The sequence below is a fragment of the Phoca vitulina genome, unplaced genomic scaffold, assembly GCF_004348235.1.
Source record: "Phoca vitulina isolate PV1807 unplaced genomic scaffold, GSC_HSeal_1.0 scaffold77, whole genome shotgun sequence".
Lineage (NCBI taxonomy): Eukaryota > Metazoa > Chordata > Mammalia > Carnivora > Phocidae > Phoca > Phoca vitulina.
The window spans coordinates 3,409,884-3,424,776 of NW_022589780.1; the positions used below are offsets into that span (position 1 = coordinate 3,409,884).

The 14,893-nt window shown below is 39.7% G+C and overlaps 1 protein-coding gene across 3 annotated transcripts in view; it reads left to right on the forward strand.

Moving 5' to 3' along the window:
- Window positions 1-14,893, forward strand: part of OPHN1 (oligophrenin 1) — a 507,505-nt gene that overhangs the window by 446,283 nt on the left and 46,329 nt on the right. For all 3 annotated transcript variants that reach the window (XM_032393808.1, XM_032393806.1, XM_032393807.1), the window contains exon 20: window positions 12,398-12,545. In XM_032393808.1, coding sequence (XP_032249699.1) covers window positions 12,398-12,545 — 148 coding nt within the window. The remainder of the gene's footprint in view (window positions 1-12,397; window positions 12,546-14,893) is intronic.

Genomic DNA, 14,893 nt, shown 5'->3' on the forward strand with positions numbered 1-14,893 from the left:
CCGCTACCTTTTGTCTGGTGCCCTAGTAGGGCTCTTGCTTCTAAAAATGAATGAGACAAAAATCTTTACCGTCAGGAAACTCATGATACTGGCAGAGAATTTGGACCAACTAACACTCAGGATATAGTATAATAACTACTATGATGAAGATTATATATATATATATAATTAGATGCTATGGGAGCACATGGAAGGGGAATATATCTTTGGGAGTCAGAGAAGGCTTCATACACTGGGTAATGCATGATTTGAGTCCTGAAAGTTAAAGAGGAGTGGATTAATTAAGGTACAGGCCAACATCCTGTAACAAAGAGGACCACAAATTCAGTGACATATATAAGATAGAGAAAAGTTCATTTCTCTCATGGAGAAGACCAGAGATAAACAGTCCAAAATTTGTGGGGCAGCTCTGTTATCCTCACCACTTGGCCTCAATCTCTGGGTCCTAGACATTGTATTACCCAAAGAGAAGGGGAAAAAGAGACAGAATGGAATAAAGACAATTTCTTTATAAAAACATGATCCAGAAGTTTACATACATCATTTTCACTTGTATTCTATTACCTAAAACTTAAGTACATGGTCTTACCTAGTTGTAAGGGAGGCTAGAAAATGTAGGCATGGGTACCCAGCTAAAACTCAGTGACTTCTATAAGTAAAAGGAAGAAGAGGGGATAGACACTAAGAAGCAATTAGCAGTCTCTGCCATAAGGAGGAAAGGTGTTTATAAGCACAGAGAATTCTGTATACATGAAGGAGTGAGAACACATGATATGTAAAGAACTATAATAATTCAGTATGGCTGTAGTAGAGTATGAATATAGAAATAGTGGAAGATGAGACTGGAGATTGCAGGCAGTGACCAGATTATGGAACACCTTGTCTGCTAAGGAATTTAGAATTTATCCCAAAGATAGTGTGGGGTCACTGAAATATTTTAAGCAGAGGAGTAGCATGATTATATTTTGAATTTATACAGGTCCCTCAATCCATACTTTGTAGACATATTAAAGGAAGAAGTGACAGGAGGCATAGAGAAACGGGAGACCATTGTAGTAATATTAGAGAGACATGATGAGACATGAAACCAAGGCAATGGCAGTGAACAGAGAGGACATATTAGATTAAAGAAGTATAACTGATAGAGCTTGGTGATTAAATGGATGTGGGGTGTGAGAGAGAGGGAGGATACAAGGATAATAATGTCCAGATTTCTGGCTTGGATATTAGCATTATTTTTGAGTAATAAACAGTTACAAGGAAAGAATTAAATGTGTTTAATTTTCAGAATATTGAGGTTGAGATATCCAAATGGCATCTTTTGAGCAGGCAATTAGATATACTGGTATAGAAGTTATTAGAGAAAACTAGTAGCTCAAACCATGAGAGTGAATTAAAGTGTTGAGAGAGAGAGAGAATGAGTCTAGATAAGTGAGATCATTAGAGGACTGAAAACATAATTTGGGGGAAGATCAACATTTAGGAAGAGCCAGTGAAAGAGACTGGGCAGTGTTCGGAGAGGTAGGAATATGTTTATTCAGAAAGGTAAAGGTTACCCATTTTAGGCTACATTTTTAGAACAGGAATGTCAACTCTGTCAAATGCTGAAGCAAAGTCAAAATAAGGATTGAAAAGGGACCATTGGATTTGGCAGTTAGGAGGTTAGTGGTAATCATTGTGAAAACAGTTACAAGAGTGGTATGGGCAGAGACCAGGTTGAGGAGCAAATGGGATATGAAAAAGTGGAGGCCAGGGGATTGTGGAATGACATCAGCTAGATGGCAGTAGAGGAATTTCTAGCACCAGTGCCTTCCCAGCAACATAAATTTGAACAGTTTTCTACATGCAAAAATATCTTCACAAGAGCTAAGGAATCCTGGTGAGGGATTACAACACCTGGGTGAAGCACAGAAATAAGAAAAGACACACCAAGGAGGAAAGATAGTCACATTATCCCTGTCACCCCTCCCCCAATCCTTGACAGCCCAATGCAGAGATAGAAACCCTCCCCATGGAGAGAGTAAAGTGAGCACCTGACTTTACCATGGACCCAACTGCTGGCCCTCCCCAGGACCAGGCCAGTTCCTGCAGGTCTGGGTGTTTTCCATAGCCCTAGTGTCCTGGTGGGCTCCTGAAAACCCAGTCCCCTGCCCCACCCAGGTGTCCTCCAGCTTCTGTGGTCCCAGGCAGCTCTTGTAGCCCCAGAAAGTTCCCACAGTGTCAGGCCCAGCAGGTTCTTGTGAACCCAAGTCCTCAAGCCACACCAGCATCACCCAGATCCCATGCCCTTAGGGAGCTCCCAAGGCATCAGGCTAAGGGTGGGCTGCCACAAGCCAGGCTTCTGGCCCACCCCACTGTCAGCCAGCCCCCATGTCACCAGGCTCCTGGTGGGCTCCAGTGCACACGGACTCTTGGCTGATTCCAGAACTGGCCAGCTTCCACAGAACTAGTCTTTAGACCAGGTCCCACAGACCCAGACTCCTGGCCTGTTTCAACACCAAGATTGCCCCTGTGGCTCAGGCTCCATGTGGGCTCCTGTGGACCCCACTTCCTGGTCTACCTCAGTGCTAGGCCAACACCTGCAGCTTCAGCCTATAGGCTAACTCTCATGGACCCAGGCTCCTTGTCTGCCCGGACCAGGCCAGACCTCATAGACCCAATCTCCAGGCTGGCCCCCAAGGCCCCAGGTTACAGGTCAACTTCCATGGCCCTAGGCTCCAGGCTTACTTTAGTAGCAGGCCAGCCCCCATGACCCTAGCCTCCAGGCCAGTTCCTATGAAACCAGGCTCTTGGCCCACCCAGCATCATGCCAGTTCCTGTGGACCAAGATGCCAGACCCACCCCAGAAATCTCCTGAGCCTAGTGAGCCCCCATGGACCCAGGTCCAGGTTTAGGTTCACCCACACAAACTCAGATTACAGGTCCATCACCACAGACTCAAACACCAGGCCCACACCAGTGAATCCAAGCTCCGCCCCCTTGGGCATCAGGCCTGCTCATCTACTCACCCAGGCACCAGACATACCTGTCCAAGAACTCCAGTCACAAGCCTCCCCAAAGACACCACCTGATGGCCCACTCAGAATCTCAGAATGAGCTAACTGCTGAAGGCTTCTGCCTGCTGAAGCCAGTTTATAAAGACTGGAACAGATGCCTACTTGGACACATGCACAGACACAAATGCAAGGACACAAGGATCATGAATAATGAAGGAAACATGACACCATCAAAGGAAACTAATAAAGCTCCAATAACTGACCCTAAAGAAATGAAGATCCAGGAATTGTTGATAAGGAATTCAGAATAATCATCTTAAAGAAATTAGGTGAACTATAAGAAAACACAGATAGACAACTAAATGAAATTAGAGGAAAAATACATGAACAAAATGAGAAGTTCAACAAAGAAAGAAAAACCATTAAAAAAAAGCAAATCCTAGAGTTCAAGAAACAGTGACTGAAGAATTCAATAGAGAGCTTCAGCATTACACTTGACCAAACAGAAGAAAGATTTAGTGAATTAGAAGACAGGCCATTTATGAGAAAATTGGACAGCCACATACAGAAGAATGAAACTGGACCATTTTCTTACACCACACACAAAACAAACTCAAAATGGATGAAAGACCCAATGTGAGATAGGAGTCCATCAAAATCCTAGAGGAGAACACAGGCAGCAACCTCTTCGACCTCAGCCATGGCAACTTCTTCCTAGAAACATCGTCAAAGGCAAGGGAAGCAAGGGCAAAAATGACCTATTGGGACGTCATCAAGATAAAAAGCTTTTGCACAGCAAAGGAAACAGTCAACAAAACCGACAGAATGGGAGAAGATATTTGCAAATGACATATCAGATAAAGGGCTAGTATCCAAAATCTATAAAGAACTTACCAAACTCAACACCCAAAGAACAAATGATCCAATCAAGAAATGGGCAGAAGTCATGAACAGACATTTTTCCAAAGAAGACATCCAAATGACCAAAAGACACACAAAAAAGTGCTCCACATCGCTCGGCATCAAGGAAAATCCAAATCGAAACTTCAGTGAGATACCACCTCACACCAGTCAGAATGGCTAAAATTAACAAGTCAGGAAACGACAGATGTTGGCGGGGATGTGGAGAAAGGGGAACCCTCCTACACTGTTGGTGGGAATGCAAGCTGGTGCAGCCACTCTGGAAAACAGTATGGAGGTTCCTCAAAAAGTTGAAAATAGAGCTACCCTATGACCCAGCAATTGCACTACTATTTACCCCAAAGATACAAATGTAGTGATCCGAAGGGGTATGTGCACCCCAATGTTTATAGCAGCAATGTCCACAATAGCCAAACTATGGAAAAAGCCAAGATGTCCATCAACAGATGAATGGATAAAGAAGAGGTGATATATATATATATATATATATATATATATATACACACACACACAATGGAATATTATGCAGCCATCAAAAAACCCCGAAATTTTGCCATTTGCAACAACGTGGATGGAACTAGAGGGTATTATGCTGAGCGAAATAAGTCAATCAGAGAAAGACATGTATCATATGATCTCACAGATATGAGGAATTCTTAAATCTCAGGAAACAAATTGAGGGTTGCTGGAGTGGGGGCGTGGGAGGGATGGGGTGGCTGGGTGATAGACATTGGGGAGGGTATGTGCTATGGTGAGCGCTGTGAATTGTGTAAGACTGAAGAATCACAGACCTGTACCTCTGAAACAAATAATACATTATATGTTAAAAAAAATAAAGAAGATAGCAGGAAGGGAAAAATGAAGGGGGGGACATCGGAGGGGGAGACAAACCATGAGAGACTATGGACTCTGAGAAACAAACTGAGGGTTCTAGAGGGGAGGGGATAAGGGGGATGGGTTAGCCTGGTGATGGGTATTAAAGAGGGCACGTATTGAATGGAGCACTGGGTGTTATACGCAAACAATGAATCATGGAACAATACATCAAAAACTAAGGTATGGTGATTAACATAACGTAATAAAATAAAAAAAGACAGGCCATTTAAAATCATACATTTAGAGGAACAAAAAGAAAATAAAATGAAAAAGAATAAAGATATGATAAAGATATGTGAATTTTGTGATCCATTAAAAGAAACAATCTGTGAATTATTGAAGTCCTAGAAATCCCAGAAAGAGAAGATTAGGAGAAACCTTATTTAAAGAAATAATGGCTGAATATCCAAAGGGAAAAAGACTGTCTCTTCAAAAAATTGTATCGGGAAAAGTGGTCAGCTGCATGGAAAAGAATGAAACTGGACCACTTTCTTACACCATGCACAAAAATGAACTCAAAATGGATTAAAGACCTAAATATGAGACCTGAAACCCTAAAAATCCTAGAAGAGAGCACAGGCAGTAATGTCTCTGACATCAGCCATAGCAACATTTTTCTAGATATGTCTCCTGTTACAAGGGAAATAAAAGCAAAAATAAACTATTGAGACTACATCAAAAAAGAAAAAAAGAAAAAAACTTCTGCACAGCTGAGGATACAAACAACAAAACTAAAAGGCAACCTACTGAATGGGAGAAAATATTTGCAAATGACATATCTGTTTAAGGGTTAGTATCCAAAATATATAAGGAACTGATACAACTCAACACCCCAAAATAAATCCAATTAAAAATGGGTATAAACATGAACAGACATTTCTACAAAGAAGATATCCAGATGGCCAACAGACACATGAAAAGATGCTCATCATCACTCATCATCAGAGAAATGCAAATCAAAACTACAAGGAGATACCACCTCACACCTGTCAGAGTGGCTAAAATCAAAAACACAAGAATCAACAAGTGTTGGTGAGGATGTGGAGAAAAAAGAACACATGTGAACTGTTGGTAGGAATGCAAACCTGTGCAGCCACTGTGGAAAACAGTATGGAGTTTCCTCTAAAACTTAAAAGTAGAACTACCCTATGATCCAGTAATCTCACTACTGGGTGTTTACCCAGAAATACAAAGCACTAATTCAAAGGGCTACATGCACCCCTATGTTTATAGCATTATTTACCATAGCGAAATTATGGAAGCAGCCCAAGTGTCCATTGGTAGATGAATGGATAAAGAAGATGTGGTATATAAATGGAATTGAGTATTGTTCAGCCATAAAAAAGAAATGAAATCTTCCTATTTGCAATGACAAGGATGGAGCTAGGGAGTATAATGCTAAGCGAAATAAGTCAGTCAGAAAAAGACAAATGCCGGGGCGCCTGGGTGGCTCAGTCATTGAGCGTCTGCCTTTGGCTCAGGTCATGGTCCTAGGGTCCTGGGATCGAGCCCCGCATCAGGCTCCCTGCTCCATGGGAAGCCTGCTTCTTCCTCCCCCACCCCCCCGCTTGTGTTCCCTCTCTCACTGTGTCTCTCTCTGTCAAATAAAATAAAATAAAAATCTAAAAAAAAACAAAACAAATGCCATTATTTCACTCATATGTGGAACTTAAGAAACAAAACAAATGAGCGAAGGAAAAAAAAGAGAGAGAGAGAGAGATACGCACAAACCAAGCAACAGACTCTTAACTATAGAGAACAAACTGATGATTACTAGAAGGGAGGTGAGTGGAGATGGGTGAGATAGGTGATGGGGATTAAGGAGGGCACTTCTCATGATGAGCACTGGGTGATGTATGGAATTGTTGAATCACTATATTGTACACCTCAAACTAATATAACAGTGTAAGTTAAGTATACTGGAATTAAAATTAAAAAAAAAAAAGAAAGGACTGAGAACTTCTCAAATCTGGGGAGAGATTTATGAAGCTAGCAAGTGCTTCAAAATTTCAACCTGAAACAATCTTCTCCAAGACATCACGTAAAATGAAAAAAAGAATTTTCAAAGCAGTAAGAGGGAAAGAAAAAAATACATATAAGGGAACTTTATAAGGCTATCGGCAGATTTCCCACAGATGTCTTTCAGGCTAAGAGAGTGCTGGTTGATATATGCAAAATGTGGAAGGAATAAAACTGCCAACCAAGAATATTTTACCTGGAAAAGTCATCTTTACGGAATGGGTGAAGATATTTGCAAATGACATACCAGATAAAGGGCTAGTATCCAAGATCTGTAAAGAGCTTACCAAACTCAACACCCAAAGAACAAGTAATCCAATCAAGAAATGGGCAGAAAACATGAACAGACATTTCTCCAAAGAAGACATACAAATGCCCAACAGACACATGAAAAAATGCTCCACATCACTCGGCATCAGGGAAATACAAATCAAAACCACATTGAGATACCACCTCACACCAGTCAGAATGGCTAAAATTAACAAGTCAGAAAACGACAGATGTTGGCGAGGATGCGGAGAAATGGGTACCCTCCTACACTGTTGGTAGGAATGCAAGCTGCTACAGCCACTCTGGAAAACAGTATGGAGGTTCCTCAAGAAGTTAAAAATAGAGTTACCCTATGACCCAACAATTGTATTACTAGGTATTTACCCCAAAGATACAGCTGTAGTGATCCAAAGGGGCACCTGCACCCCAATGTTCATAGCAGCAATGTCCACAATAGCCAAATTGTGGAAGGAACCAAGATGTCCTTCCCATAGATAAATGGAGTAGGAAGATGTGCTAATGATGTTATATATTCAGCTAAATGAACATAATAAAAATAATAAAACAAAATAAAAATAAAATAAGATGTGGTTCATATATACAATGGGATATTACTCAGCCATCAGAAAGGATGAATACCTACCATTTACAACAATGTGGATGGAACTGGTGGGAATTATGCTAAGTGAAATAAGTCAATCAGAGAAAGATAATTGTCATATGGTTTCACTCATAATGTGGAATATAAGAAATAGTGCAGAGGATCATAGGGGAAGGAAGGGAAAACTGAATGGGAGTAAATCAGAGAGGGAGAGAAACCATGAGAGACTCTTGCCTCTGGGAAACAAACTGAGGGTTGTGGAAGGGGAAGTGGGTGGGGGGGATGGGGCAACTGGGGGATCGGCATTAAGGAGGGCATGTGATAGGATGAGCATTTGTTGTTATACACAACTGATGAATTATCGAGCACTACATCTAAAACTAATGATGTACTACTATATGTTGTCTAATTGAATTTAAATTAAAAAAAGAAGAAGATGTGGTTTATATATATAATGGAATATTACTCAGCCATCAAGAAGGATGAATACCTACCATTTACATCGACATGGATGTAACTGGAGGGTATTATGCTGAGCAAAATAAGTCAATCAGAGAGAGACAATTATCACATGGTTTCACTCATATGTGAAATATAAGAAACAGGGCAGAGGATCATAGGTAAGGGAGGAAAAAATGAATGGGAAGTCATCAGAGAGGGAGAAAAACCATGAGAGACTCTTAACTATAAGAAACAGATGGAGGGTTGCTGGAGGGGAGGTGGGTAGGGGAATGGAGTAATTGGGTGATGAGCATTAAGGAGGGCACATGATATGATGAGCACTGGGTGTTATACACAACTGATGAATGATTGAATACTACATCTGAAACCAATGATATACTGTATGTTGGCTAATTGAATTTAAATAAAATTTTAAAAAGGTTAAAAAAAAAGAAAAGTCATCTTTCAGAAATGAAGGAGAGTTAAAGACTTTACCAAACAAACAAAAGCTGTGGGAGTTCATCAACTCTAGACCTGCTTTACAGGAAATACTGAAAGGAATTCTTCAAGCTGAAATGAAATGCCACTAATTAGTAATATAAAAATATATGAAAATGTAAAATCTACTAGTAAAGGTAAGTATATACTCAAATTCAGAATACTCTAATACTGTAATATGGTAGTATGTTAACTATGTAACCCTAGTGTAAATGTTAAAGTACAAAAGTGTTAAAAAAAACTAGGTACAATAATTTTGTAATAGGTACGCAATATAAAAAGAGGTAAATTTTGACATCAAAAACAAAATATGGGAAGAGGTGTAAAATGGTAGAGGTTTTGTGTGTGATCAAAGGTAAGTTGTTATCAGCTTAAAAGATATTTTTGTTTATGGAGGCCTCATGGTAACCACAAAGGAAAAACAAAGTAGATACACAAAAGATAGAGAAAGGAATCAAAACATACCAGTACAGAAATGATCACTTCACTAGAAGAAAGACAGCAAGAGAAGAGGAAAGGAACAGTAGAATTACAAAAGAGCCAGAAAACAATTATTAAGATAGAATTAGTAAATCTTTACCTATCAATAATTATGTAAATATAAATGTATTAAAATTTTCAATCAAAAGGCATAGAGTGCCAAATAGATTAAAAATAAGACCCAGTAATATGCTGCCTAAGAGCGACTCACCTCAGCTTTAAGGGCACACATAGGCTCAAAATAAAGGGATGGAAAAAGATAATACCATGCAAATGGAAACCAGAAGAAAGCAGGGATAGCTTACTTATATGAGACAAAGTAAACTTTAAGCCAAAGACTGTAACAAGAGACAAAGAAGGTCATTATATAATGACAAAGTAGTCTATTTTTCAAGAGGATGTAACAATTGTAAGTATATATGCACCCAACATTAGAGCACTAAAATATATTAAGTAAATAAATTAAGATCTGAAGGGAGAAATAGACAACAAAAAATAATAGTAGGGGAATTTGATACCCCACATTCAACAATGCATATAGACCATCCAGACAGAAAATCAATAAAGAAATATTGGACTTGAACTAAACCTCAGACCAAATGAACCTAACAAACATTTATAGAACACTGCATCCAACAGCAACAGAATACACATTCTTCTCAAGTGCACATGGTACTTTCTAAAACACAGATCATATGCTAGGTCACAGAACAAGCCTTAGCAAATGTATGAAGATTGAAATCATACCAAGTATCTTTTTTGACCAGAATGATATGAAACTAGGCATTAATAGCAGGAGGAAAACTGGAAATTCACAAATATGTGGTAGTTAAACAACACACTCTTGAACAACCAGCGGGTCAAGGAAGAAATCAAAAGGGAAATAAAGAAATATTTTGAAACAAATGAAAATGGAAAAACAGTGTATCAAACTTATGGGATGCAGCACAGCAGTTTTAAGAGGGAATTTTATACTGATAAACACCCACTTTAAGACAAAAGAAAGATGACACCCAAGTCGCAACTCAGCCTTCATGCTGCTGGAGCTAGCCAGTTGCCTGCATGCTCCACATGTGCAGTGCCCACCACCCACAGCACTTAATTATTTGATTTTCCACTGTGGCTGGTGAAACAGGAACTCTTCTAGGCACTGTATGATCTTAGGTAATTAATCCCTTTAATTCAGTTTTGTGGTTCTTTCCTCACACGTAAGTATTAATCACTACTCAGCTAAAGTGTTAAAGAGGACCCCCCTGCAGTTCTCCAGAGCCCTTTGTGCAGCTATCTTCTCTCTGATATTTTGCCCTGAAAAATTGTCTTTCTTGCCCTCTCCATACTTGCAACTCAGTATCTTCAACTTAAGCAGACTGATGGGCTCCCCCTGAGCTTCCCTCCATATATTATGGCTTGCAGACTCTCTCCACACTGTAAGCTGGGAATATCATGAGGCTCACCTCATTTCTTTTTCCTGTCTCTCATAGATCACTGTCTTTCATTACCAGATTTCCAGTGCCTTGAAACCCATTGTTACGTGTATTTTTTCTAGTTTTTAAATTATTACTTGCAGAAGATGTAAACCTAATACCTTTAGTCCTATCTTGGCTAGAAGTGGAAGTAGCTATTATAATCTTTTCAGAGGACAGTTTGGCCTTTTATGTCAGTATTTTAAATGTGTTTTTCTTTGACCCAGCAATTCCAGTCAGTCTTCTAGTTGCTGGAGATATAGCAGTGAACATGATAATGTACTTCCATATAGCTTACAATAGATTAGAGCGGCAGACACAAAAACAGAAAAATAAATAATTACAATATGTCTTGTTAGGAAGTAATAAGAAATGCTAAGGAGAAAAAAAAGGAAGGGGGATAGGAGGCATTGCATACAGGGAGGTATGTAAAAATTTTAGATACATTCACTTGGAAGACTCACTGAGAGGAATATATTTGATCATAGCCTACTGAAATTAAGAGAGCAAGCTATATGGATATCTGGAGGAAGAGCACTCCAGGTAGATGAAACACTCAGTGCATAGGTCCTGATGTGTTTGATAAATAGCAAGGGATATTCTTAACTCCTATAGTGCATAAACATATGCTCACAAAGTGGTAGTTATTTAGAATATTATTACTATAGGTTGTGAAACTGTATGGCCTTAGCTGACAGCTACTATGTCATATTCTCTCTTTTCTATGCCATGAGACATTGAGACATGCCCTGCTTTCTATCATTGTTCAGCTTTTACACAAGGTTTCCTTGTGTTCCCAGTCATGTAATTTTTGTGACTTTGCAGCCTGATACTGCTCTCTGGCATTTCTCTTTGCACTAATCATCGGGGTTGATTTCATTTTTGCACTACACAATTGTCCCCTTCTTCCCTCACCATGTGTGTGTCCTCCCAAAATGTGTGCACTCTGGCCAAAAGCTCAATCTCCCCCAGAGACAAGAAAGATTTTCAAATACATATGACACTATATAAAAATTGTAATCATTAGGAGTGCCTGGTTGGCTCAGTCAGTTAGGTATCTGACTCTTGATCTCGGTGTGGGTCTTGATCTCAGGGTCGTGAGTTCAAACCCCGTGTTGGGCTCTGTGCTGAGCATGGACGCTGCCTAAAAAAATTTTGTAATGATAGCTTCTCCCTCATTTGTCCAGCACTTTTTACAATGTATAAGACATTTTCTTTTCGCCCTTTCTTTTTTGAATAAGTAATGCTACATGGTATGAAATTTTAAAAGATCAAAATGATATAGGAGTGAGAAATAAGTTTCCTCCATCCTTTCCTCAGCCACTCATTATTCCTGTCTTGAAGCAAACAATTTAACCAATTTCTTTGGTATCCTTTCAGAAACATTGGGTACATTTTAGTAACGCTCCACACCCCACCCCTACCCATACAGTGTACCTTGACTACTCTTTTTACTTGATTCTCATCACACCCAATGAGGTACATGGTGCTCTCCCCATATTACAGATGAGGAATCTAAAGCTCAGAGATAGGAGGTGACTTGCCTAAGGTTTTCCAGGCAGTAAGTGGAAATCCAGGACTGTGCAGTTTTTGTCTGCATTCTTTCCTCCACGCTGTGAAGTGCCAGGTCCTGTATCTTAAACATGATAGGCGACTTCTAAACACTTGCTGGTAGCTAGAGTGATTTTAAAAATCCCAATTCCTTTAGTCATATTAGAATTGCTCTGTCAGACTCTAGATGTAGTGCTGGTAGGCATCAACTGGTAGTTAGCATTAGGGAGACAAAACCTCGATCTTTCTAATTGTTTCCTGAAAATATTCTCCTTTTACAGATCTATTCAGGTCCACCTGAGGAAAGTGCTACACCCCCAGTGCCTCCACCTCGAGTGACAGCAAGAAGGCACAAACCAATCACAATTTCAAAACGCTTGCTGCGGGAAAGAACAGTTTTTTATACTTCTTCCCTGGATGAAAGTGAAGGTCAGTACTGAGGTATATCCTTAGCTTCTTAATAGAATTAGAAGTGACTAGATTGCTGCAATCTCATGAGAAAACTTCACAGATGAGGAGTTGCTTCTTATGGATGAGCAAAGAAAGTGGTTTCTTTCTTTCTTTTTTTTTTTTTTTTTTTTTTTGAGCTTTCTTAAGTCTTTATTATTGTATCACATTAATATTTAGGTATTTTGACTTTTTTTTGTTATGTTAAACACTATACATTACATCATTAGTTTTTGATGTAGTGTTCCATGATTCATTGTTTGCATATAACACCCAGTGCTCCATTCAATACGTGCCCTCTTTAATACCCATCACCAGACTAACCCATCCTCCCACCCGCCTCCCCTCTAGAACCCTCAGTTTGTTTTTCAGAGTCCACAGTCTCTCATGGTTCGTCTCCCCCTCTGATTTCCCCCCTTCATTCTTCCCCTCCTGCTATCTTCTTCTTCTTCTTCTTTTTTTTAAATATAATGTATTATTTGCTTCAGAGGTACAGATCTGTGATTCAACAATCTTGCACACTTCACAGTGCTCAACATAGCACATACCCTCCCCAGTGTCTATCACCCAGCCACCCCATCCCTCCCAACCCCCACCACTCCAGCAACCCTCAGTTTGTTTCCTGAGATTAAGAATTCCTCATATCAGTGAGGTCATATGATACATGTCTTTCTCTGATTGACTTATTTCGCTCAGCATAATCCCCTCCACTTCCATCCATGTTGTTGCAAATGGCAAAATTTCATTCTTCTTGATGGCTGCATAATATTCCATTGTATATATATACCACATCTTCTTTATCCATTCATCTGTCGATGGACAACTTGGCTCTTTCCACAGTTTGGCTGTTGTGGACATTGCTGCTATAAACATTGGAGTGCACGTACCCCTTCGGATCCCTACATTTGTATCTTTGGGGTAAATACCCAGTAGTGCAATTGCTGGATCGTATGGTAGCTCTATTTTCACCTTTTTGAAGAACCTCCGTACTGTTTTCCAGAGTGGGTGCACCAGCTTGCATTCCCACCAACAGTGTAGGAGGATTCCCCTTTCTCCGCATCCCGCCAACATCTGTCATTTCCTGACTTGTTAATTTTAGCCATTCTGACTGGTGTGAGGTGGTATCTCATTGAGGTTTTGATTTGGATTTCCCTGATGCCGAGCGATGTTGAGCATTCATGTGTCTGTTGGCCATGTGGATGTCTTCTTTGGAAAAATGTCTGTTCATGACTTCTGCCCATTTCTTGATTGGATTATTTGTTCTTTGGGTGTTGAGTTTGATAAGTTCTTTATAGATTTTGGATACTAGCCCTTTATCTGATATGTCATTTGCAAATATCTTCTCCCATTCTGTCAGTTGTCTTTTGGTTTTGTTGACTGTTTCTTTTGCTGTGCAAAAGCTTTTTATCTTGATGAAGTCATTGGACATTCTTTCCTGCTGTGTCGAAGATTAGTTGACCATAGAGTTCAGGGTCCATTTCTAGGCTCTCTATTCTGTTCCATTGATCTATGTGTCTGTTTTTGTGCCAGTACCATACTGTCTTGATGATGACAGCTTTGTAATAGAGCTTGAAGTCCAGAATTGTGATGCCACCAGCTTTGCTTTTCTTTTGCAACATTCCTCTGGCTATTTGGGGTCTTTTCTGCTTCCATACAAATTTTAGGATTTTTTGTTGCATTTCTTTGAAAAAAGTGGATGGTATTTTGATAGGGATTGCTTTAATTATGTAGATTGCTCTAGGTAGCATTGACATCTTCACAATATTTGTTCTTCGAATCCATGAGCATGGAACGTTTTTCCATTTCTTTGTGTCTTCCTCAATTTCTTTCATGAGTATTTTATAGTTTTCTGAGTACAGATTCTTTGCCTCTTTGGTTAGATTTATTCCTAGGTATCTTATGGTTTTGGGTGCATTTGTAAATGGGATTGACTCCTTAATTTCTCTTTCTTCTGTCTTGTTGTTGGTGTATAGGAATGCCACTGATTTCTGTGCATTGATTTTATATCCTGCCACTTTACTGAATTCCTGTATGAGTTCTAGCAGTTTTGGGGTGGAGTCTTTTGGGTTTTCCACATAAAGTATCATATCATCTGCAAAGAGTGAGAGTTTGACTAATTCTTTACCGTTTCGGATGCCTTTTATTTCTTTTTGTTGTCTGATTGCTGTGGATAGGACTTCTAGTATTATGTTGAATAGCAGTGGTGATAGTGGACATCCCTGCCATGGTCCTGACCTTAGGGGGAAAGCTCTCAGTTTTTCCCCATTGAGAATGATATTCGCTGTGGGTTTTTCATAGATGACTTTTATGATATTGAGGTATGTACCCTC